Source organism: Aedes albopictus, chromosome 3, assembly GCF_035046485.1.
Source record: "Aedes albopictus strain Foshan chromosome 3, AalbF5, whole genome shotgun sequence".
In the NCBI taxonomy this organism is placed as follows: domain Eukaryota; kingdom Metazoa; phylum Arthropoda; class Insecta; order Diptera; family Culicidae; genus Aedes; species Aedes albopictus.
The window spans coordinates 406,660,286-406,686,822 of NC_085138.1; the positions used below are offsets into that span (position 1 = coordinate 406,660,286).

General features: G+C 41.5%; 1 protein-coding gene and 1 non-coding gene across 2 annotated transcripts in view; both read left to right on the forward strand.

Moving 5' to 3' along the window:
- LOC134289743 (helicase POLQ-like) overlaps positions 1–26,318 on the forward strand; it is a 35,054-nt gene extending 8,736 nt beyond the window's left edge. The window contains exons 2-7 of the mRNA XM_062856180.1: positions 8,054–8,998; positions 9,068–10,878; positions 24,988–25,083; positions 25,161–25,445; positions 25,506–25,640; positions 26,003–26,318. Of these exons, the coding sequence (XP_062712164.1) occupies positions 8,054–8,998; positions 9,068–10,878; positions 24,988–25,083; positions 25,161–25,445; positions 25,506–25,640; positions 26,003–26,077 (3,347 nt within the window). The 3' untranslated portion in view covers positions 26,078–26,318. The remainder of the gene's footprint in view (positions 1–8,053; positions 8,999–9,067; positions 10,879–24,987; positions 25,084–25,160; positions 25,446–25,505; positions 25,641–26,002) is intronic.
- On the forward strand, positions 17,871–17,943 carry Trnat-agu (transfer RNA threonine (anticodon AGU)). Its single transcript has one exon. It is a non-coding gene; the product is annotated as a tRNA-Thr (tRNA).
- Positions 26,319–26,537: the final 219 nt, after the last annotated feature.

Sequence of the window (26,537 nt, forward strand, 5' to 3'; positions counted from 1 at the left end):
CACAGCGACAATGGGACCTGGGACCTGTGCGGAAAGCCCTGGTATCGCAATGGGTATTTAAGCTGAAGACCAAAGCCGACGGCTCGATTGAGCGGTATAAAGTGCGATTTGTGACGAAGGGTTTCTCACATATCAAAGGTTTGGACTACGGACAAGCGTATTCGCCAGTTGTCCGATACGCTACCCAAGTAACACAGAAAACATCTTCAGAAATCAAACCATCAAAAGATGCTATATAATTGCATTATAAGTGCATCAGAAAACATGTTGTGTTATTTTAAAGATTGTTTAATATTGGCGAATGACAAACAGCAAACAAATATTAATGGTTTTGTATTGAAAAGAAATACGTTGATAATACAAATATTTCACACTTTTAGAGCATTAGCCATCAATCGGAATTCAGTTTTGACAGCAGCCAATGTTTATGTACCCAGTTTATGAGACTTTGTGGTTTGATGATGCGAGAATGTTACATTGTTACAATGTTACATTAAGGAAAGCCACCGCAATGATGTGAGAATAAACATGCCAACAGCAGGATTTGAACTCAGTTCCAACGCGGTCAACTGTCTGATATCTGGCAAAGTTTCCTTGAATAACCAAGTGCCCCCGCGAAAAGCATCAGCTGAGATTTCGCCCGGTTCACCTTTCCATCATATTCCGTTCTCACATGACATTCTCACGTAAAACATCCTATTCCGATGATCAACCCAACAACACAAATCAGGAAGCGTCCGATCGGTCGACCTACACTAGCGCTACGCTCCATTAGCAATCTCAAATCATCACCGAGGCTTCCAAAGCACCATCTCGTGTGATTCGTTGTCTATCATTGATTGCGTTGCCAAACGTCTGGTTAATTCTTGCAACACGCGAACAGATTCACGGATCAGCATTTGCACCAGACATGGGATAGTCGATTCTGACCATTCACTGTGAATTTGCAATCTATAATCTATAGCAACGAAATTTCGGACCATCTGCAGAGTGATTTCAGTAACAAATTTTGAAAACGACGTATAATCAATTCTACACCATTGATTATACGTCGTTTTCAAAATTTGTTACTGATTTGTTTTTATTTACTATTGATAGAATTTTGACGTTATGACAGATAAAGCCAGGCCAATAAACCTGTTGTAATGTAGTTATTTTGACGTTGTAATTATGATCGCAAAATACGCTCATATGTAAGTATGTAGAAAAGATGTTATCAAGGCGTATTATTAACGTCTTAAAACATTTTTTGCGCAAATTGTTGTATTGCTGCTCGTAAGACATAATTTCGAAGCAATTTCAACTAACTTTTTAATCGAAATACAAACATTGTTGAAAAAGACCTCATTAGATGAGATGAATTACAGTATCGACTAAATAAATGAATACACAATCAATATTATGTCACAAACTGAATATCATTATTATAATTTACAAACATTAATTATCTTATGGAAAGCTGCTATTTTGTTTCACAAACAATCCATGAACCGTATTCAATTAGTAATAAACCATGGATTTTATTATAATTATGATTGAAGATTGAATATTATTCAAGTTTTTTTGAACAGCACTGTAAGCTTCATCAATCATCTGCCATATTGCATTTTCGCGTGCATTATACGGTCCACTACCTGATGGCCGTAGCAGCGAGGTTTGGATTGAAGATCCACCAACTCGACGCAGTGACAGCCTTTCTTCAAAGCGACTTATTTGATGAGGAGATCTACCTGGAGCAACCAGAAGGCTTCGCAATCCCCGGTAGCCAGGTGTGTCGTTTGAATAAAGCGCTCTACGGACTCAATCAAGCGAGTCGCGTATGGAACATGAAGCTCAATAATGTACTAAGGGAAATCGGTCTGCAGCAATCGAAGATGGAAAGTACATCGAGCAACAGCTCGAACGGTTTGAAATAAATGACTACAATCCCGTTTCCACGCCGTTCGATGCAAGCCAGAAACTTAGCAAGGAAATGCGTCCGAAATCGCCCGATGAAGTCGAGACAATGGCGAATGCACCTTTTCGGGAACTCGTCGTGGGATTGCAGCTCGTGGTTCAGTGCACTCGACCGGACATCGCGTTCGTGGTCAACGTAGTCAGCAGTTTCAGCAGCAATCCGGGAGAAGCCCACTGGACAGCGGCCAAACGTGCCTTATGATACCTGAAAGGAACGAAGGATATGAAATTAGTGTACCGTGATGTCGGGTGAAATTGATCACTTTTCACAGTTTTTGGTTTCTTATTTTTGAATAGTTATCGATAAGGTCAAACTTAATGCTTTAAAACAAGTACGGCCACGGATTTTATCAGTCAACGAGGTTGAAATTTTTACTGCAAATCATTTTATTGCAATAAATATCATTTAAAATAAAAAATCAGAAATTTTAGTTTCGGGGTGAAATTGATCAGTCAGTGAAATATCTTTGTAAGTGCTGAAAAGAAATTTTCCAGCTGAATTAACCACCCCAGAATGCGAAATGCTTTTTAAAACTTGTACAAGTTTAGTAAATTCTAATTTATTTATGTTTAAAGTTTAATAAATCTAAAGAAAACGCCTAAAAGTATGCAATTTTCATACTAAACAAGTTATTACTTTAGCAAAAGTACAATTTTATGTATAAATATCAATATTTATAGAACTTTTGATGACGAAATCGGGTTGTTCGCTAAACCCGATTTCGTTATCAAAAGTTCTATAAATATTGATATTTATACATAAAACGTGGCAGCTATAAACATTTATTCGAATATTTATTTCATATACGATACAGCTACGGTTACAGAAGTTTGAAAGGGCCTTTAAAATTTGCCGAACACGCAATTTCGGAAAATATTAAATTTAATACAGAAATATGTGAATAATTAGCTGTAAAACATGTACGCTCATCATTCAATAACCCTTGAGCCAGATGATGGTAATTTTCTACAAAGTGTTTTAAGTTTAAAGCTTTATTTTTGACAAATAAAAATTGCCTTCACGTCGATCAATTTCACCCCACTGATCAATTTCACCCGAAATCACGGTACCACAACGAAAGTGAAGAACAGTTCCACGGGTATTCGGATGCAGGCTGGGGAAGCGATCTAGATACCAGACGATCTGTAACAGGTTACGTGTTCAAGCATTCTAGTGGCACTGTTGTATGGAGAAGCAGAAGACAACCCACAGTTTACCAACTTAGGCAACCCACTACGAAAGCGGAGTATATGACCATCGCAGCCGCAGGCCAGGAAGCTCTATGGTGGCACTCTTTCCAAGCACAATATTAACTTCTTTTCTCGATCAGCCTAGATAGCTGTGTAGTGTCGGTAGCGGTTGGTTCAACTGGCTAAGAATAGCACTACGGACCGCCTGTTCCAGTGGTAGGAGTCCACTAATCAGGTGACCCCTAATTCAAGGTGTTATGCGGCCTTACGCTTACCGTGCCTAGGGATGAATGTTTAGGGAGGTCTTATAAAAACCTAATCGAAAACGGAGCCTGTGGAGTACCAGAGCACCCTTCACAGTATTTTGCCCTTACTGCGCTAACCGGAGCAATAGCGCGGTGGACCTTGTGTTTCTCCGAGACAATCAGCTGCCCTTCTTCAATCTCATACTTGAGGCTGAATAAGAGCGAGATTATGAAGATGTTATTAATTAACCTATATGGTTTCGCATTATGCGTTTTACACAGTGTATTCTGTGCATCCTCGCCTTTGGCGCACTCAAATCGATACCGATCGGGCTTTATTGTTGATGTTCTTTTTTGTGCTGTGATTCTTAAGAGTTTAATCTTGCCTAGTTTGGGTAGTGGCTACGGTTAGGATAGCTCAGATCAATTTTCAGCACAAAAGAACAGCAACGATCAATCTTTGCAGACTTATGCAAAATGGTACAGCTCAAGTGGCGTTAGTCCAGGAACCTTGCTTTCGTAAGGAGAATTTCTATCTAGGAAACCTTGTGAATCCGGTGTTTGCTACTTTCAGTAAAAATGAAATGACAAACTCACGTGTCATGCCTCGAGCATGTGTGCTTATCAACAACGCAATCGTTGCTACACTCATCTCTAAACTAACTACTTGAAATGTATGTGCTATCACAATCGATGTATTTATCTGTTGGAAACCTCTACAGGAAATACGTCTGGGGCAGCTCAGACATCAATTTGAGAGGCTCCAGTTTGATGGAATACTTAAGTAGTACAGAAGATCTTGGATTACTCAACATAGGCAACCGCCCAACCTTCATGGTATCTACTAGAGCGGAAGTGTTAGACATAACGCTTTGCTCTAGCAGACTTAGTCACGAAATGACCAATTGGCTTCTTTAGCGGTGTTGAGATAATTCCATATTCCGAATCTGCATGCCAAACAGAGCCGAAATCCAAATTTTCATGAATTTTGGTGCCCGGGAACTTATTTAAAAATCAATTTGAAGTTTGTATGGGAGCAATTTGTCGAATCACCCCTGGTCGCATTTTGTACTAAGCGGAGCAGTCAGGCAGTTGCCCACCTGTCAATTGATGATTTCAAAAAATGTCTTTAGAATTGATTTTAGGTATCAAAATAAAGTTCTAAAAATCTGAAAAAAATCATAGTGACTCAGAAAAGGTGCTCTTTCGTATAAAATCAAAAAATCTTAACATTTTTCAAAATTTAAAAACCCAATCGGTATGTGTCAGATGAAGCATTTTTATCTGACCATCGCTACATCTTTTTTGAACATGTAAATGTTACTTCGCAAACTTTGCGTTTTAGGAACCCCCGGTCAATCAACTGGGATCTCTTTACCGATTTGGTTGCAGTCAAATTTCATGGATACTCACCATCCATTGACACTCCAAGTGATTCAGATGATGCCGTTGATACTACAACGGCCTTCGTCATGGAAGCTTTTGAAGAAGCTTGCCCTCTCCGGTTCGTGAAGACCACAAGAGGCACCCCTTCGTGGAACTCTGATCTGGCGAAGCTCAGGAAACAATGTAGAAAGAGTTGGAACAGACGACGTTCTGTTGGATCGCAGGCTTTCAGGTCGGCTCGCAAGGCCTACAGGAAAGCTCTCCGGTCTGCTGAACGATCCGGCTGGAAAAACCTTTGTACAAATGTTTCCAGTTTGAGTGAAGTCAGTCGGTTAAATAAAATCCTTGTGAAATCTAAGGATTTTTAAGTGAACGAACTTCGTTTGCCAAATGGTGATTTCACTTCCTCTGATGAGGAAGTTTTGGAATGTTTATTCAGTACACACTTCCCCGGATGTGTGGATATTACATCTTCGGATGAACCTGATATCTTTTCTTGTAGTTATGATTCTTTAGCTTCGGCTCGGAGTATCATAACTTTAGAATCGATTGAGTGGGCACTTAACCCTCGAGCAGTCGCGTCTTCGACTACCTGCAACGACACTACGTTCAGGCTGTGTATCACAAGCGTGCATTTTTCATGGTGCGTGTACTCAGTACACGACGCGACCGCTCCCGGGTTAATAGCTTTGCTCCTTTCGAATCTCCTGGAGCAGATAGGATTTATCCTATTTTGCTTCAGATGGAATTTGATCATTTTAAAACAACTACTTGTTTGCAGTTTTGCTATAGGGTATATTCCCAAATCTTGGCGGGATATTACTGTAAAGTTCATTCCGAAACTGGGTCGTGCGTCGTATGAAGAAGCAAAGAGCTCAGTTTGACCTCTTTTCTTCTGAAATGCTTACAACGCATTGTGGATCATCTCATCCGTGATGTTCATCTGGTCAACGTGCCTCTTCATGTGAACCAACATGCCTACCAATCTGGTAAGTCCACTGTGACTCTTTTACACAAAGTTGTTTACGATATCGAGAAGGCATTCGCTCAAAAGCAATCCTGCTTGGGTGTTTTCTTAGATATCGAGGGTGCCTTTGACAACGTGCCTTTCGATGCCATATTGGAAGCCGCACGGGGTCATATGGTATATCTTCAATGATTTCCAATTGGAATCATCAAATGCTCAAAAATCGATATCTTTTCTGGACATTGCGTCTAGCGGGGATTAGGAAATTGAGTGTTTGTGGATGCCACTTTTGTGGAATCTCGTAGCAGATACGCTATTGAGGCAACTCAATAATAGCGGTTTTCCTACTTATGGTTTTGCCGACGACTACCTAACATTGTTAGTCGGTATGTGCTTCAGCACCCTTTTTGACCTGATGCAAAACGCTCTTCAGGTAGTTGAGGGTTGGTGTCGCCAATACGGCCTTTCGGTTAATGCGAGTAAAACAGTTATTGTTCTTTTCACGGAAAGGCGAAACCGTAACGGCGTTAGAACTTTGCGTCTCTTTGATTCTGAAATCGATGTGACTGAACAGGTAAAGTACGTTGGAGTTATTCTTGATACCAAGCTTTCCTGAACACCTCACATTGAGTTCAGAATCAAGAAAGCTTGAATGGCCTTCGGGCAAGGCCGGTGAACCTTTGGTACAACTTGGGGTCTAAAACCCAAGTATATCAAATGGATTTACACAACTGTGGTTCGGCCAATATTGGCTTATAGATGTCTTGTGTGGTGGCAAAAGGGTGAAGTGAGAACGGTCCAATCAAAATTAGGCCATCTCCAAAGGATGTGCTTAATGGCGATGTCTGGAGCTTTCTCTTCAACTCCCACGGCAGCGCTCGAAGTTCTCTTTGACGTTGCTCCACTAAACAATCATCTCAAACAAGAACCACTTTCTTGTACTTACCGTCTACGGGTACTCGGTCTACTAGAGGAAACTCCTGTGAATCGCACATCAACACACACCTCGTTGTTTCCACTTTTGGTGAATTGGGACAAAATTGTCCTTACTCCAAGTGATCTTACAATTGCTTGTAATTTTCCATATAGGACATTTTCCACGAAATTCCCTTCCCGGGAAGAGTGGACATCTGGTTATCTGGAGAGAAGTATTTCAGACAGCATCGTATGTTACACTGATGGCTCCCTTCTCGAAGGTCGAGCAGGTGCTGGTGTTCATTCTCGTGTGCTAAGGCTGCATCAGTCTTACTCACTTGGTAGACACTGCACCGTTTTTCAGGCCGAAATCTTTGCTCTTATGTGCGGAGTGCAATCAGCACTTCAGCAGCACGTAATGGGCAAAGTAATATACTTCTGTTCAGATAGCCAGGCTGCTATTAAAGCACTTGCTTCGGCCAACTCCAGGTCGAAGATAGTTATCGCTTGTCGAAATCGAGCATCGAGGAGCTGACTTCAGCAAACGCTGTTCACCTTGTATGGGTACCTGGCCATTCTTCCATCGCTGGAAATGAATTGGCTGATGAGTTAGCTCGCACTGGAGCAACACGACATGACCTCATTGGCCCTGAGCCAGCTATTCCGATATCGAAGTGTTGTGTAAAGCTTCAGATTGACACCTGGGCTGCCACTCAGTACAAACAATACTGGAATAGTTTGGAGTCATGTCGTCAAACAAAATTGTATTGTACTGAGCCATCTCTTGGGGTGGCAATGTATCTAACAAATCTGTCAAAGCAGAATTGCAGCATGCTCGTCAAAGCATTGACTGGCCACTGCCGACTCAGCTATCACATGGCGAATATTTAGCAAGCTGATTCATTAGCCTGTAATAGCTGTGAATTCGATTATGGAACTTCATATCATTTAATATGTAACTGTCCAGTTTTTTGCGCAATTGCGTTTCCGAGTACTCGGAAAACATTTGTTAAGTGAAACTGACTTCTGACGCTGTGGTAAAGAGCTATAGGCTCTCTTTCGCTTTATGCGTTATTACAGTGCCCTTTTCAGGGCACTGTTTGAACCCATTGTTGTACGCTTTTGCGTGTACGACGATCCTATTCCCTTACCTGTCCTTTTCCCTTGTCCCATCCTTTATTCCTTCCCTTTTCCGTCAGGTAAATGATAAATAGGCTCGTGTTCATGGCGATGACACAAATTTCCCAAATGGAGGAGAACGTGCCTCTGGAGCCGACCTACTGATACCTGATACATTACGAGATGGTTATCCTTCTAAAGTTATCAATTAGAAAAAAAAATCAAATTCGTTACATCAAAGTTCTAATGTAAAAATCTATTTCATGTTTTCTAGGTAGTCCTCAATATCCCACTCCGAGAAGAAAAAAAGCCCGTCGAAACGGTCTTATTGTGTTGGACATGACCAGAGACGAACTCCACTCTCCCGCAGATATTCCGAAGCTGCCCGCCGTAGATATAAAAACAGCCAACCACCGAACGAGAACGATACCAACTAATAGTGAAACCGCAGTCCCACCTCCGGAAATGATTTCCCGGGATCCCACTATGAATCTGTTTGATTGGGATTCTCAGGCATTTCACTCGCAAGTAAACAACCACGGATCCAATACGTCCACAAGTCCTCCCCGCGAGTTCAATACACCGACAAGTCCTCCCCGCGATCCGGTAGAAGATTACGAAGATTTTCCCTGTTACCAGGGCCAATCGGCCAACGAAAACCGAACGGAGGATCCGCCGCCGGACGACGGGAACTGTTCGCTGCTGCTTCTGGAGGAAGTGGCCCGGGATCCTCATCGCCCTTTGACGCAGACCGGAATCCATCGAGATCATCCAGAAAACCGCATCAATGACCTAACCTATTCACAGTACGTCCGCCACGAGTACTCCATGCTGGAGGAGAACCGGGCCAACGTGGTGGATGACGAGGTAGACTACGAACTGGCGCAGGAGTTCGATCGGAGGAGTCAAAACCGGACGATGGTTGAAGCCGATCTGAAAATTTGCGACCAGGTCTTGGCCGACTGGAGTAATATCGGTTGGAACGAGAACGCGGATGAAGCGGGGCCGTCGACGGCGGCGAAGTCTTGCTTGGACGATATCTTCGGAAAGAAGTCGAACGGGCCACGCCGGACGGTGACGATGGATTCTCCGAAACAGGTGGCCAAGAAGGCAGCGCCATTGGTGTCGTCGCACTTTCAGGATTTAGGACCGTTCTACGGGCTGCCGAACCGGATTCGAGAGCTGCTCAAGGAGTTTCGAGGGATTACGGAGATGTACGGTGAGTTACTCAGCGTGTTACTTTAGAAAAAATGAGCGACCTAACCACAATCATTCAAACCTTTTGCAGATTGGCAGAAGCAGTGCCTCCTGCTGCCGGCCATCGTCGAGCGAAGGAACCTCATCTACGCCCTTCCCACCAGTGGCGGCAAAACCCTGGTAGCCGAGATCATCATGTTCCGCGAAGTGCTGCTGCGGCGCCGTTGCGTCATGTTCATCGTTCCGTACGTTTCGCTGGCCCAGGAAAAGCTGGCCGCCCTGTCGCCGTTTGCCGTAGCAACCGAGTTCCTGGTGGAGGAGTACAGCGGCGGCAAGGGAATGATCCCGCCCCGAAAACGGCGGAAAAAGCAATCGATTTTTGTATGCACCATCGAGAAGGCGCTGGTTCTACTGGATAGCTTGATCGAGGCTGATCGCGCGAACGAGATAGGGCTGATCTGTATCGATGAGCTGCACATGATCGGAGAGCCCGGGCGGGGAGTGAATCTGGAAGTGTTGATCACTAAGGTGATGGCGATACAAGCGGGAATCCAAATTATCGGAATGAGTGCCACCATCGGCAATCTGGCGGAGATCGCGAAGTTCATGTCGGCGGACATATTCAGCCAGGATTTTCGACCCGTTGAGTTGAAGGAGTACGTAAAGTGTGGTAGCGATCTTTTGGAGATCAAACACGGTGCCAGGACGTTGGAGGAAGCCTTCGTGAACAAGCAGTCGTTGAATTTCAGTTATTCCGATTACGACCTTCGGGCCGATCCTGATCACGTGGTCGGGCTGGTAATGGAGACCATTCCCAAGGATCCCTGTCTGATCTTCTGCCCTACGAAGCGACGATGTGAACAGCTGTGTTCGTTCTTGATTGAGCACTTGCCAGAGGAAGTGGCGCATTATCGGGCCGAAGAGCGAAAAGGTTTGATCGATCTTCTAGCGAATGATGGATCAACGGCCACTCTACTGCCGGCAGCCTTCCGACTCGGGATCGCATATCATCATTCCGGATTGACCTTCGACGAACGAAAGCTTATCGAGGATGCCTTTCGGGCAAAAGTCCTTTCGTTGATAATCTGCACCTCCACCTTAGCCGCGGGGGTTAATCTACCAGCCAAACGGGTGATCATACGATCGCCATACATCGCCACGGAGTTCCTGACCCTGAGCCGGTACAAACAGATGGTCGGTCGAGCCGGACGCGCCGGATTCGGCACCAACGGCGGAGAAAGCATATTGATTTGCTCTCAAAAAGATATCTCCGCGGTATGCAACCTCCTCTGCTCACCAATGGACGAAGCCAATTCCTCCCTTCATGCGGATAGTTTCATTCACCTCAAGAACCTGATCCTCAGCGCGGTTGGTTTGGGCATCTGTTCGACGCGAAACGACATCCAAAAACTCGTAACCAAAACACTCCTAGCGATCCAGGCGGACCGCCTAGGGATCGATCTCCGGAGTGCCACGGATGCCGCGATCGGCACCCTGTACAAAGAGAACGCGATCAAGGCCAAAAGCGACGGCTGTCTGCGAAATCCCGCCAACATGACGATACGGTTCGACGCAGCCGATCAGACGCAGTATGATCTGGCCGGTACGGAACCCGGGCGGAACGGTTTTCGGGAGCTGGAAGTCTGCCGTGGAGCGGAGGGATCCTCGCAGGAGGGAAAGCTGGTGAAAACATTGAAAAAGAGCGCACGGCTGGAGGTGAACCTGCTCGGGAAGGCCGCGATCCGCGCTGGGTTCCACATGGAGCGAGCGACGCGGGCCTACGACGAACTGAAACGGGTCGGCGAGCGGCTCCACGTGAACGATGAGCTGCACCTTCTGTACGTGATCGTGATGGAAGACGGCGGCGAGATTCGACCGAAGCAGGACGATTTCATATCATTTGTGAGTACCTATATCTAAATGCTTTTACATATTTTGGAATTTTATAAATATTTTCGTACGTTTCGTATAGATAGGATTTTGGTAACAAAAGTAACGATAAAATTTTAGTAGGGGAAATTACCTATTCTCGGTCGTTTTGTTCTCTTCGTCTTTTTTGAAAATTTTTGAAACCTATTGAACTCAGAGTTGGTCTCAAATCCTTCCCAACTAAGCTAAATTATATGGCCAGTTTCAGGCAATTTGGCTGACAAAAAACCCCCAAGGACTTCTTCGCGACACTGAGGAAGATCATAGGTGGTGTACCCGAACCTCCATTTAGGTAATGAGTCGAGACTGCCTAAATAGAATTTTTACCTAAATGGATTTCAAGGTTGCAAAGAAGTTTGAGAAGGGCAAATGGCTTGCCGATGCAAAGGGGAGGGTGTCACGGCTTCCAGATGTAAAGAGGGGAGTCTCAGAGGGATTTCAAGGGAGTTTTAGAGGGGAGGAGGGTCAGAGGCGTTTTCAGGCGTTTTAGGGCGTTTCAGGAAGTTTCAGTGGGCTTTTAGGGGGCTTCATATGCTCTCAGGTGAACTTCACGGAAGTTTCAGAGGCGTCCAAAGCGTTTCAAGGCGTTTCAGGAGGTTTCAGAGGTATTTCAGGGGGTTTGAGAGGCATTCAGGTGCGTTTCACATAAGATTTTATGTGTTTCAAGGCGCTTCAGAAGGTTTCAGAGTGGTTTTATGGAGATTTCATGTGGGTTTCAGAGACGTTTCAAAGCGTTTCAAGGTGTTTCAATTTGTCCCAGGGCGTTTCATGGACTTTCAGGAGGTTTAAGGGTGCCTTCAGAGGGACGCATATAAGTTTGTCGGAGATTTCATAGGGTTTTAGTTTTAGAAGCGTTTCAAAACGCTTCTATAGCCTGGAACACATAGCGTCCTTCCGTCGAGGTTTGCGTTTTTTTTTTTTTTTTTTTTTTGCGGTTTTCCCATGGGAAATGTGTCAAATTACTGTCACGCACACGCAAACGTACAGGGGATACTCAAAATAACTGGGACAGGTAAAATTTTTACTTTTCAAAAAATGTTCAAATCGCTGTAACTTTTTGAAAAGTTCATAAAATATTCTCAAATTTTCACTGTAAGTTCATCAACTAGTTGTGTATTGGTGGTCAAAATTTGGAAAGGATCGGGCCATTCTACACAAAGTTATAAAGGTTCTAGAAAAAGTTATAATTATCCGATAGCCAATTTTGAGTTGTTATATCTCCGGATTCAATGAACCGAATGCAATGAAATTTTGATCATTTATGACTCATATGATGAGCTATTAAAAACATTTGACTTAACTTAAAATTCTTCACACGAAAGAAAATTATTTCGATTAGATTATTTTTCTAATATAACACCAAATTTTCCAAAACATCATCATCGTTTCAAAATTCGAGATAGTAATTATAGTTCATTTAATTTCCCTCTAATTGAATTGAATATATTTATGTTTCAAAGAAAAGCAACCAAATAGCCTTCATTAAATTGAAAAAGTAATGGGATGCATATGAAAAATAGATAAATTTACTGAAAAAACATGGAATAAATGAAATCGCCATAACTTTTTTTCTTATTAATAATTTAAAATTAAGTCAACTGTTTTTCAAAGTTCATTATTTAAGTCACAAATGATCAAAATTTCATTGCATTCGGTTCATTGAATCCGGAGATATAGCAGCTCAAAATTGGCAATCGGATAGTTATACCTTTTTCTAGAACCTTTATAACTTTGTGTAGAATGGCCCGATCCTTCCCAAATTTTGACCACTGATACACAACTAGTTGATGAGCTTACAGTGAAAGTTTGAGAATATTTGATGCCCTTTTCGAAAAGTTACAGCAAGTTGTACATTTTTTGAAAAGTGAAAATTTTGCCTGTCCCAGTTATTTTGAGTATCCCCTGTATGCATTGTGTGGGTCACTTAAGTATTTCAGTGCGTTTAAAAGCGTTCCAGTTGGTATTAGGAGGGCTTAATGGGCTTCAGAAGCTCGCAGGTAAATTTCACGGAGGTTTCATGAGGGTTTCAGAGGCTTTTCAAAGCGTTTCAATGCGTTTCAGGAGGTTTTACAGGGGTTTAGGGGGCTTAAGAAACTTTTAGATGAATTCCACCGGGGTTTTATAAAGATTTCTGGAGGGAGCGTTTCAATGGGTTTCAAGGCGTTTCAATGCATTTCAGGGCGTTTCAGAAGGTGTCACAGAGATTTTAGAGGGCTCCAGAGGTCCTCAGGTGACTTTCACGGATTTTTTTTTTATCTGTATTAACGAGATTTTTTGCCCTGGGCTAGTTCATTTCGGGACCCACGCTCTACTTCCCTTCAGAAGGAAGAACTCACATTGTGTAAGTTTGTCGGGAGTGGGATTCGATCCCAGGTCCTCGGCGTGATCGGCATGCGCTTTAACCGTCACACCAGGTCCGCTCCCCCTTTCACGGAGGTTTTAAAGGGGTTTTAGAGGCGTTTCAAAGCGTTTCAAGGCATTTCAGGGCGTTTTAATGCGTTTCAGAAGGCGGCCTTAAAGAAGTTTCAGAAGCTCGCAGGTAAATTTCACGGAGGTTTCATGGGGGTTTCAGAGGCGTTTCAAAGCATTTCAGGGAATTTTAATGCGTTTCAGGGCGTTTTAGGGCATTTAAGGAGGTTTCCGGTGAATTTAAGGGAACTTAAAAGGCTCGCAGATGAATTCCACGGAGGTTTCATGACGGTTTTAGAGGCGCATCGAAGTGTTTCAAGGCGTTTAAATGCGTTTCACGACTTTTCAGGGTGTTTCAGGAAGGGGTTTCACAGGGGTTTTAGGGGACTTCAGAGACTCTCAGGTAAATTTCACGGAGGTATTATAGAGATTTAAGAGCCGTTTCAAGGCAACTCTTTCCTTCAGAATTTCCTGCTTAGATTTCTTCAGAAATTCGTATGTGAAGATATATTTATCTCCAGAGATTTCTTCAAAATTAAGAAGTTACTTCATGGAGTTTTCCTGAAAAAGTATAAATTCTGAAATTCTTCAAGTAAATTATTCACAAATCCTAAAGGGATTTGTTCGAAAACTCTTCCCGGGGTCTCCAAAAATTTTTTTGAGGAATTCGTTCAGTGATTCCAGCAGAAACATATTCGTGTTTTTTTAGAAAAAAAAATGGAAAAAACTTGTTAAACTTCTGGAGTAACTCAATCACTAAAAGAATTGTTGAGATATTTCTGATGTGAATCCTGGAAAATCCGAGGAGGAATTTCTGGAGAAATCTTTAAAAAAAAGCAGACATTGCAGGCAAAGGATTTTTTGAGAAATCCTTCATTGAATTTTTAAAGATTCCCTGGAGGATTTCTGAAGGGATCCTTGGAAGAACTGCTGGAGGTACTTCTAAAAGATTCATCGAAAAAAAATTCTCGTGCAGTTTATGAAGAGATTACTTGGGAGAATTTGTTAGAAAACCAATAAAGAAATTTAAAAAAAAAATGGAGAACCCTCTACAAACATTCTTTGAAACATTTCTAGAAAAAATCTTTGGAAAATGCTTATTAGTTGATGTTCTGCAGCAATTGTTGTGAGAATATTTTGGAAAAAAAGAAAAAAAAACCTGAAGAAAGGTCTGAACAAATCCAAAGCAGTGCCTAGAGCAATACCTCAAGGAACTAATGGAAAAACTCCTGTAGCAACTTTCCAGAAAAATCATTTAGGAATTTCTAGAGGAATTAAAAAAACCTGAAAAAATTGAGTAATCCTTTAGGTAGAAATTTAAGCAATAATTTCCGGAATGGTTCTTGAAGTTTATTTTTTATAATCATTCTATTTTTGCGTATTTTAAATTATGCAAGTTCTTCATACAAACTGGAAGTTTCTGAATTTCTGATGGAATCTCTGAATGTTTGTTAAAGAAAAATATCTCCTGGAGTTGCATCAAGTTATGTGACAAGAAATTCTTGGAGAAACCCCTGGAGTAATTCATTGATAAATTTTCGGACAAATGCTATAGAAAAACTCCTAAAAAAATTAGGAGGAATTTCTCCAAAAATATTGAAAAAAATGAATTAAGAAATACAAACATAACTTATGTAGCAATCCCTGAACGAAGGAATTTTCTCTTTAATCCTTTAAGGAATCCCATGGGGATTTTCAAAAGGAATTTTTGCGGAAACCCGTGAACCAGTTTCAGGCCATTTTTGGAGAAACTCCCATGAAAGTCCCAGGGAAAATTCCTGAATGAATTACAGAAATTTTCACAAAAATTCGGCGACGTAAAAATTGAGAATTATTAAGAATATACATATTTATTTTACTATGCAAAATCATAACGTTCTGCTATTTAAACAATTTAGTGAAAACTTACTGCAAATAGAAATGTTCGTGCAAAATTCGGGACACTAAAATTTACATGTGCAACATACAGATTTCTTACGGGGTCTGGCTGGAGTTACGGAAACCCGGTGTTTTTTGGCTTTCAGCCACAGTTTCAAAATACAGACAAATACAGATTTTCTAAAATCCTGATACAGATTTTTGAAAAAGTCATCTGGCATCCCTGGTTGCAGGAGACCTTCAAGGGAATCCAATGGAGTTTCAGGGGCGTTTCAGGGAGTTTCCAGGAGGCCTCAAGGACGCTTCAATGGGTCTCAGGGGGTTCTGTAGATGTTCAAGAGGATCTCAGGAGCGTTTCAAAGAAAAACGTCAAGAAGGTCTTGGGAAAATCTCAAGGAGTTTTGGGGATCTCAAGGGGTCTCAGGGGTGCTTTAGGGGTTCTCGGGGGCCTTTCGTGTGTTCTCATGGGTGTTCCGGGGGTGGGGTTTGTGCTTTGGGACGCTTCAAAGGATCTTAGGGGTTTACAATAAAATTCCAGAGGGTCTAAAACCCGACAAGGAGCGTAAGGGCGCCACGTACAAAAGTCTGACGGTAGAGATTCTTGATGAGGGTGTCGAGGTGAGGGCTCTTAAAACGGAGGCGACTCTGATGGTGAAAAACCTAGATGAAATCACTGACGCGGTTGAGCTCGGCAACAGCCAGTGGAATGTACAGGTGAACCATGCTATTCGGCTACGGAAGGGCCTGGCAGGAACACGGTAGCCTTGGTACAGCTACCTGTGGCGGACGCTAACACGTCTGTTAAAGCAGGGAAGTCGGGAACTGCCAACTAACCTTACTCGAACCACCGAAGGCTTACTTCAGTTGTCTGAAATCAGGACACAAATCGTGAAACTAGGAAGGCCCTGACAGGAGCAAGCTGTGTAGGCGATGTGGCGGCGAGGGCCACAACTGCTTTGTCTGGTAGTGGTAGTCTGAGTGGAGGATAGATATTGGGTGGTGTTCGCCGCTGCAAAAGCCGCGCTGAAGACCTAGATAAGGGCAAGCAAAAAGGCCTGCTTCGAGGGTCTCTGTCAGAGTGTCAATGCGAATCAGTGAGGGTGATGCCTGCAGGATCGTGATGGTCGAGACGAGAGGTGCAAGGGCTCTTACAGAGCAGTGTCCGGAGATGTTGGAGGGGATCATCGAGGGTCTCTTTCTACGTTATGATCCTGCTCCTTGGCCTTCTTTCGGGTTGGCGGTGAGGAAAGGGTCACCAATGACTAATCAGCCCGACGAGTTACCTTTATGCAGTAGTTGTCAATGTTGGACCCGATTCTGGAAAATAGTTGTATAAAGCTTTACTGAAATCGTGAGATCATCACGGATGTCCGCATTCGTGCCAACCGGCCCGAATTACGACAAAAGGATGAAGCGGCTAACGACATCGCTGTGCCGTTAATTTATAATGTCCCATCAACGTTCTCCGGCAAGATAACAAAGTACCATGATCTAGCGGAGGAGTTGAAGCAGAAGTGGTACCTGGAGGACGTCCGTATGGTTCAGGTTGTCTTCTCGGCGACTGGAGTTGTCTCTAAATTTCTCCTGAAGTCCCTAGAAGTGCAGTAATTGAAGAAGGTCCAAAATAGCATCCTGAAAGTGGCGATTCTTGGAACCTGCAATATAGTTAGACGGTTCCCATGACAGTTCCTGGTATTGAGAGTTGCAACGCTGCTCATTCATCATCAATCAATCATTGAAAGATTGTTAGCAGAGATGAAGTTCATTCCATGTTCAACCACACATCAAGATCAACCGTTGGACAATTTTTAGAGAAAATGGTGAAGTCAGAAGAAATCATTTACGAAACTCAACTACTATTGGAGTTTTCATTGAAGCTACTCTACCGTGAATGATCCCAAACCCGAACCGGAGGCTGCTACCTGGAAATCGGAAGACGAACAAGTGCTGGCGACAATTGGACTGGCCGTGGATGACAACTAGGTAGCCGAAGGTGGAAAAAGTTTATGTCACGAGAACACTCAACACAAATGTTTCAGTTATGCGGAATCGTCTGGTGAAGATTGGAAACATGGAAAAACACACTTCAAGCCTGATGGAACTTTTAAAGAAGCTGAACAATCTGCCTGCACAAAAACCTCGACGATCAGTGACTGGAGTCAATCCTCTTCAACAGCTTACCGGACGAATATGAGACCCTGATTACCGCTCTGGAAGCAAGGCCAGAAGAAGATCTGACACTAAATCTGGTGAAAGGGAACCTGATCGAAAAGTGGCAAAAAAGAGGGCACCATTTCAAGACGGAGGATACCTCTGAAACAGCTTTGCAAGTCAGGAGAAAGAGAGTGTCGACCAGTGCTATTTTTCCAGCAAGAAACAAGCAAGATCGATTGCGAGAAGTTCAAGAAACAACCAAAGATCACCTAGAAACGAAAACCGAACATCGTGGGACGGGATAACGACATTGCGAAAAACTGGGCGTTTTGGACCGGAAGGACAAGTGGATTCTGGAGCAACGTGCCATAACTCAAATCGTCGCGATAACCACTTATTGTTCGTTGATCGCGAGAGTGCAGGAGATTTAAAGAACCAACGAAGAAATAAAGTTGTGAAAGCCGGATCCGGTTAGGGTGGTGCTTAGATTCCAGTTTGACTTTTTATTCCGCACAATCGTAACTTGTTATGTGGCTTAGTTGGTTAAAGCGCCGGACTAGTGATACGGAGTCGTGGGTTCGAATCCCACTAAAACAAGTGGTATTTTTTTTTCAAATTTATCTCTTAATTTATTAATTTAACGCACTTTGCCTTCAAATGCTTCAAGTCTTTACATCAATGTCAACTCATACTCTTAATAAATACAACTTAAACATGATGATGATGAACCTGGGCGTGTTAGTGGAATACTGTACTAATTTGGAGTTCTCTTCAGAGTAAAGTGTACACCCGTTAGCTGTTGGGCTCGGAACCAGAATGATTTATTCAATTTGCTTTTCGTGGCAACCGACCAACGCTCGGTGGCGTATGGTTTATTCTGTTGTGCTTAGTTGCACGATTAAGCAGGCCACACAAAGTGCATAGCCTGTTTGATTGTTATGATATAAACATCCGCGTGGACGTTTATTTAACTTTGCCGATTCATCACACTACACCTTCCCCCTTTTGGAAAAGAGTGGCGTGAGGATTCAGACACTCGTATTAATTTTGGAAAAAATGGATTTGGAATTTTCATGACCTTGAGCGTTGTTCGGTTGCTTGCTTAGATTATTGGTTACAATGAATTTCGTCGTATGACTATAATTGAATTGACAAAATATGATTAATTTATAGTTTGACAATGTTCTGTTATTTTATATTTGATGTACTGGAATTATTTAAACAATTATAATATAAGTTGGCTGCCTTCCCATTTTTTTTTTTTTTTTTATTTTTTTTTTACATCTTTATTAATCTATTTTTATGAACTTCTATTTTTTTTGTTTTTGCAAGATCTTCTATGACGCAGTTGCTATTTTTAGTTTCTATAACTTTATATGGTCCTGTATAAAACGAGTCTAATTTTTTCCTGTTTTCCTTGGTTATGTAGACTAAATCTCCTAATGAGACGTCGATTGGGTTTAGATTGATATTTAGGTCAGCAGTTCTTTGAATTTTCTCTTTGATCATATGTTCCCTTGCTATAGTTTGACTTTTTTGTAATTTAAATTTCAATTCATTCATGTATTGCTCAATATTATAAACTGGTTCTATAGTTCTGTTGTTCATCAGATCTTGCGGTAAATTTGGTTTCCTTCCATAGACTAATTCGAACGGTGTAAGATTATAATCTGTATGCGGGGTTGTATTGTATACAAAAGTGTAGAAACCAACCCAATCATCCCAGTCGTCATGGTGTTCATTTGAGAATGATCGCAGATACTCGTTTAGGCATCTGTGATTTCTCTCCAATGCACCGATCGTCTCTGGATGATAGGCGGCTGAAAAGGTTTGTTTGAAATTTAAAATTTTGCTGATCTGCTGAAGAACTTCGTTGCAATATTCGGTTCCTCTATCAGATCTTAGCTCCAAGAAGTTACCATATTTAAGGATAAAATCTTCTACTAATGCACGAGCAATAGTATTAGATTCTTTATTCTGTATAGGGATTATTATAACGAATTTCGATAAGTCACATTGTAAAGTGATACAGTAACGATTATTCCTGCTTGTTTTGGGTAACGGTCCGACCGTATCGATAGAGATCACATCGAATGGTTTCTGAGGTGTAGATGTGATAATAGATGCTTCTTTTGTTCTTTTACTGACTTTGTTCTTTCTGCAAAATTCACAGGCCTTTATGAATTTTGCGATAGAACCTTTCATTCCTCTCCATTGGAATAGATCTCGTAGTTTTAGGTACAATCTATGCTGTCCTATGTGGCCTCCAGTTGAGCTATTATGAAAATCATGCAATATTTTTTCGACTTCCATTTTTGACTCTATTTGTCTTGGAGGTTTGAAGAGTAAAATTTCAAAACTATTTATAATTTTTGTAGCAATTGATTTAAATTGTTCTACTGTGATTTGCGAGAATAATGGATCGCTCAATGATAAGGCGATTTGTTTTATCTTTAAATTTGTCATAACTTCATTCAATTTTGAAAGAGCAGACTCGAGTGTCTGACTTTCATTTTTGTAATTGAATTGTATTGCTGCATGCGTCTTTTTATAATTCTCGCTTTTTATTTGGAATTCCATTATATTGTTACTGAGATTTGTTGTTAATTTAAAAGAATTTCGAGCTTCCTTTAAAATGACAGCTTCGCTAACTAGAAGTTGATCAGGCTTCGTGTATGTGGAAACGTCATCCTTGGCTTTAGCTGATTTCTTTTTAGTCATGGATCTGGTGTTAACCATGAGTATTGTTCTATTTTTTAGGTCGTCAGATGACATTAATCTAGATAATGCATCGGCGCCTACGTTATTTGTTCCTTTAATATGTTCTATTTCAAAGTCATAGTCTTCGAGATCCAGACGCATTTGTGTTAGTTTTTTGGTTGGCTCTTTCATACCATAAAGGAACACCAGTGGTCTGTGATCTGTTCGTACTATAAACTTCCGTCCATACAAATATGGCTTGAAATAATCGATAGCCCAATGGATAGCGATCATTTCCTGCATAATCGTAGGTTTTTTGGAATCTGCCGAGTTAAAAGCTTTACTTGCGTAAGCTATTGGTAGGTCTTGTCCATCAATTACTTGTGATAGTATTGCACCACAGCCTACGTTTGAGGCGTCTGTGGTTAGATAGAATTTCTTCGAAAAGTCAGGGTAACTTAATATAGGTGGTGAGAGTAGGTGATTACGGAGTTGTTCGAAAGCTGATTGACAGTTATCTGTCCATTCAAAAGTTGAATTTTTTTTAAGTAAGTCATTTAACGGTTTGGCTAATCTAGCAAAATCCGGTACGAACTTACGGTAATAGTTACAAAACGCGACGAAGCGGCGAGTTTCATCCGCGTTTGTTGGTATTGGGTAGTTTTTGATTACTTCGAATTTTGTGTCATCAGGAAGAATTCCCTGATCTGTAATTTTGTGTCCTAAATATGTTACTTCTGTTTTGAAGAATTGACATTTTTCGGGGTTTAATTTTAGATTGTAATGCCTCAATCTTTTAAAGACATTTATCAAATTTTTGATGTGATGCTCTGCTGAACATCCTATTACGACAATATCGTCTATGTACACGAACGCGCACTCAGGTGTTAAACCTGCCATAGCAATTGTCATCATCCGTTGAAAACTATTTGGACTCACATTAAGTCCAAATGGTAAACGGGTGAAGGCATAGTGCCCTGAAGGTGTAGAGAACGCTGTATACTTGCGGGACTCTGGGCTCAAAGGAATTTGATGGAAACCTGCCATCAAATCCAATGTACTAAAATATTTGGCCCTGCCTAATTGGTCTAGAATCGTGTCTATTCTGGGTAATGGAAATCTGTCAGCTAGAATCTTTTTGTTTAACTGTCTGAAATCCACTACAAGTCTCCACTTCTTATCTGATGTGTTTGTTTTTTTCGGCACCAATAATATTGGTGAGTTATACGCCGACACAGAGTTTTCGATTATATTGTTTTCCAAAAGTTTTTTAACTTGTGATTCAATTTCATCGTTCTGTGCGTGTATGCTTCTGTAGTTAGGAGTATACACAGGCACGTTATCGGTTAGGTTGATGCTTTGTTCGTAGAAATTGTTAGTTGTGAGGTTGTCTGTATCTAGTGCAAATATGTCATTAAATTCCTCCAGGACCTTTTCAAATTTGGTCCTGACAAATGAAGGAATTTCAGATATTTTAATTTTATTTTTAATCTTATCAATACGTTTATTTGTGTCGTTTTCCCCTTTTTGGATGCTGGCTATTATAAACTGATTGAGGGGTTTAATTACTGGTTTAAAATTATGGATTAACACAGGTTTACTCGTTGTGTTAATAAATTTAACGTATGTAGCATTAGGTGATACTAAAGTGTTCCCACAGAAAACTCCATTTTGGATTTCCTGTGAACACACTACAGAATCCTCGGCTACCTGTACATTCGGAATTCTGCGAATTACTTCGCATCTTTCCGGAACTATTATACCTTCATTGAAATTGTCTTCAATCATTACATTTACTTCTGCATTGTTAAAATTAAAACTTAAAATCCAATATTCGTAGTTTATTGTGCATTTATACAAGGATAGAAAGTCTCTTCCCAATATTCCATCGGTGAATATTGGGAATTCGTCTCCTACTAAATGGAATTCGTGATGCAATGTGAGGGTATTTGAAAATGTCAATGCCGTAACTGTTGTTGCCAGTGTTTCAATTTTTTCACCGGAAATTCCGGAGATACTGCATTTTCTATTTACATCGATTTGGTGACTTCCAAGAATTTTGTTAGCTTTGAACACCGATACGTCAGCTCCTGAATCTATCATAAAGGTACACACCGAATTTGTCATTTCGACATGTGCCTTTATGAAATTCGATGCTGACGCGTTGATGGTTAAAAGTTGTGTAGTTGGCCTAAAAAATGTTGCTGCGGCTGTTGCGGTTGCTGTACCTGTGGTTGGTACTGTGGTTGCATTTGCTGTTGGTTAGGACATATGCGTCCTGAGTTTGTCAAGTTTTGTTGTTGAGGTGGAACCATGTGTCCAACATCTGCGTAAAATATGCGTGGTTGCATATTTCCGCGGTGGAAGCCTCTGTGAGATGCTCTTCCACGCTGAGATGGAGATCCATAGGGTCGTCTTCCACGACCACTATGGAATCCTCCTCTGCCTCCACGATAATCGTTGTGGCGTTGTCCGTAGTGATTCATATTGAAATTATTTCTGCCGCGATTGTTATGTCCGCGGCGTGAAGCGAACATTATCGCGTTAGTATTAGGTGTTGCTGTTGTAGCCTCGTTGCTCAGTGTTTTCTCTATTGCTGCGGACAATGTTGCAAATTGTCCGGCTTTTAGAATGAGCCTCGTATCGGGGTTACGAACGCCGGTACTAAGAGCCTTCACTCCTTGCTTTATTGCCATTTTGTTCGCCACATCAACCGGAATTTGCTCCGTGATGTAAGCCTTTTCTAAAAGGAAGGTCAAATTTTCGACCTCCGTGGTGAATTTGTTGACATCACCAGATTGTTTCAATGCTCCTAATTTCGAAACATATACGTCTGAAGACGTTGCCAGACCGCATCTATTTTTTAAGTGGTTTAATATTTCATCGAGATCTGCCGGGTTCTCGCCTACGGCCGATCTCGCTTTTCCAATTAGTCTGGTCATCACGAATTTTTTAACGGTAACATCTGCGGCTGTTTTTTGAGCTGCTGTTGCCGTTACAAATTCCGCTTTGACCGTGTCTACGAATAAGCCAACTGAGTCAATAAATGGACTCAGGCCTTCTTGGCTTCCATCATAAACTTGGACCACTGCGGTTCCAAGTTTAAGGTCCACCTTCGGAGTTGTCATCTTGTTATTGCGGTATAATTTTTCGACAATAATGATAAGTTTTACAATTGTTTTAAAACGTATGAGATGTTTGGCCTTATCAAGTCGCACGTCGATAAAAATTTTAATTTCACTAAAAATATCTCTGGATTTTCTTAAGAGGATTTTTTGATTAGAACATTCGAATTCGTCTAAGAGGTATAAATTTGCTTCATAAAGATTACGAGCCTTTACTAACTTGTCTACTAGTGTTTTCCTCAAAAATTTCCTGTTTGGTGCCTTCCTCAGATTTCTCAAAGTAAGTGCAAGTTGTTCTATATTTTTGACAACATTTTTTTCCATTTAACTCTCTTCTTTTTAAAATCGGATGAGGTCACTGTTAGGCTTCCGGATAATTAATTCTCGTACAGGATTTATGAGATTTGGTAATTTACTTTCAAACAAGATCTTTCAGTAAGTCACACATTTTTGAATATTACAATGTCAAACACCACTTGAATACACCATTTTAACTAAAATGTTTCGGTACTTATTTATTTTTAACTATTAAATTAAATCATCACTCACGCTAGTATATCATCTGCAAGTCTCAGCAGCAACGACGAAGCTACGTTGGGGTCGCTCCATGTTGCGCCCTTGTTGGGGTCGGCTCCATGTTGCCGGATGACCCGTTTGTTATGTTGTTTCTTCGTCTGCACTGCCACTAGTAGTGTTCGATTTTCCACATGAGTATGTCCACTATGTCATCTCGAAGTTCCACAATCGAACTCCTGGTGTTCGTTTGCATTCCGTTGGAGATCGCTGCTGCTGCTGATTTGTGTGTAACACAATGTGAACACTAAACTGTTTATCTTGTGTTCCGTCATTGTATAGTTACTTAGTCACTTGCACTTAATGTTTCCAATAAAAATGTTATTATTTATTTCAACTACTCCACACAGTACAGTAAAGTTCGACACTTCCTTATAACTGTTAGATTGGATGGGCAGCGGCTCGTCGAGCGGCTCTTTCTGCCAGCCGTTCCGTGTGTGATTTGTGCAACTTCAGTAGTAGTTTTATTAGCACGTACGCACCCGCGATAACTGTTAAAATGCAAAGCGCAACCGCTTGTGTTTGATGGTGTTCTTCACTGGGTCCCATTTGATTCGTAGTGACGATCTCGTCACTTGAAAACCAACCCATTTTCAAATGTGATTGGAATACACTTTACCGAACTGTATCACTTTCACACTTTTGCTGCGGAGAAGGCAAAAACCTGTCACGGTCGCCATGTACTAATTTGGAGTTCTCTTCAGAGTAAAGTGTACACCCGTTAGCTGTTGGGCTCGGAACCAGAATGATTTATTCAATTTGCTTTTCGTGGCAACCGACCAACGCTCGGTGGCGTATGGTTTATTCTGTTGTGCTTAGTTGCACGATTAAGCAGGCCACACAAAGTGCATAGCCTGTTTGATTGTTATGATATAAACATCCGCGTGGACGTTTATTTAACTTTGCCGATTCATCACACTACAATACCTGTAAGTAAAAAGAAAATCGGGTTCAGATTTATAGACTAGTATAAGGAACAATTCCTCTAAGAATGTGCTTCCTTTGACAGATACGTATTTCGACCTCAATTGTAATGTCGTCTTCAGTGTCTTGTACTTGTAAGTCGAGTTAAGTACAAAACCTTACAGTTGAGGTCGAAATACGTATCTGTCGAAGGAAGCACATTCTTAGTGGAATTAAAAGAAACAGTACTTAACCCGTTTTTCTTTTTTACTTGACTTAAACATTTAAAAACACCAAACAATTCAGGTAATGAAACATTCTTAATCCATTTTCTCGACAGTTCAACAAACTTTCACCCGAGGAGACCCGGATAGCGAAAAGGTTCTTCATCAGCGACTACACGATATCCATGATCCTCACCAGACGTTTAGATAAGGTAACGATCATGATCCAGTATGCCACCTCATCCAAATCGCCGCAAATCTAGTTCTCTCTCTCTCTATCTTTCCGTAGATCGACATGTCCCTACTGCGGCGCTTTTTCCGAACGCTCATCGTCTACAACCTGTGGAACCTCGTTCCGCCGCAGGAGGTAGCGGTCCGTTTCAGCGTGGACGCCGGTTCCGTTCAGACCCTGATGAGCAATGCCGCCTCGACGGCATCCGGTCTGCAGCGGTTCTGCGAGCAGCTACCCGAGCTGTGGGCATTCGACGCCCTGCTGAAGCGCATGGTGCAACGATTGGCCCATTGCTGTACGGCCGAACTGATTCCGCTGATGGAACTGCCGGCGGTGAAGATTGTACGTTTTGATCCTACAAAGTACTGATTTGTATGAGATGCTAATCATTCTCTTCGACAGGGACGCGCACGGCAGCTTTACCGAGCTGGGTACACCTCTTTGTCTTCGATCGCCAAAACGAAGGCAAGCGATCTGGTGAGATCGGTACAGCACATGAACTACCGGACTGCGAATCAGCTCATCTTGTCTGCTAAGGTAGGTTAACGTTAACGGTAGGGTAAAGTGTCACCGTGAGAAGTTGCCATATTATGTAGATTTGGATTCAGAATGGTGGTTGAGCCTTTCTTGTAAATGGACAGATTACTCATTTCTTTCACTCTCATCTGTTCGGTTTCTCAGATCTTCGGTAAAGACAGTTCTTTATCATCCGTGTCTCAGTTATCGAAGTACTGGTTCCACCTTTCAATCAACTGCAAAAAGAGAATGTAACCTTGTTTTCACAACGAAATTCTTCCAAGTGATATGTCTCATTATCTGTGGTTCATCAACCTTTGCCACGTTACATCATAAGTTAAGTTGATTGATGTTCTCCTTATTTTTATTTCCCACATTTTTAGGCCAAACTCATGGAGGAGTTCGAAGAGCTCCGCGGTCAAATGGATGAGTATCTTCAACTTAATTACAACAGTTAGTACTTCGACTGATAGTCTTAATCATCGCTGGCGAAAGAATCCAGCACGGTGCAATATAGTTCTCATTTCGTTATGTTGTTAGTAGATTTGTTATACGATTTTTCTTCCAGTATTTAACTAGCGTTTTTCCAAAGAGCTTTAATGCAATTTATTTATTATTTTTTCGTTGACCATCAGTTGAAAATTAAACATTACGTTTTCAGTTGTATTAATCGCAATAAATATCGATTTTTTATACCAACCCATTGTCTTTTTCTTTTTATTAGTATTATATTTTATTAAAGACACTACCAAAAAAAGTTGGCATTCGTGTCCAATTTTGTCTTCTTCTGTATTCATTGTATATCACATCAACAGTCGATTTGTGATTCATAGTGGTGATCCGATTTTGTCAGCCCCTAATTTTGAAATGGTATATCGTTTATCATTCACAATGATAGTCTGTGCAAATCTAGGTCTA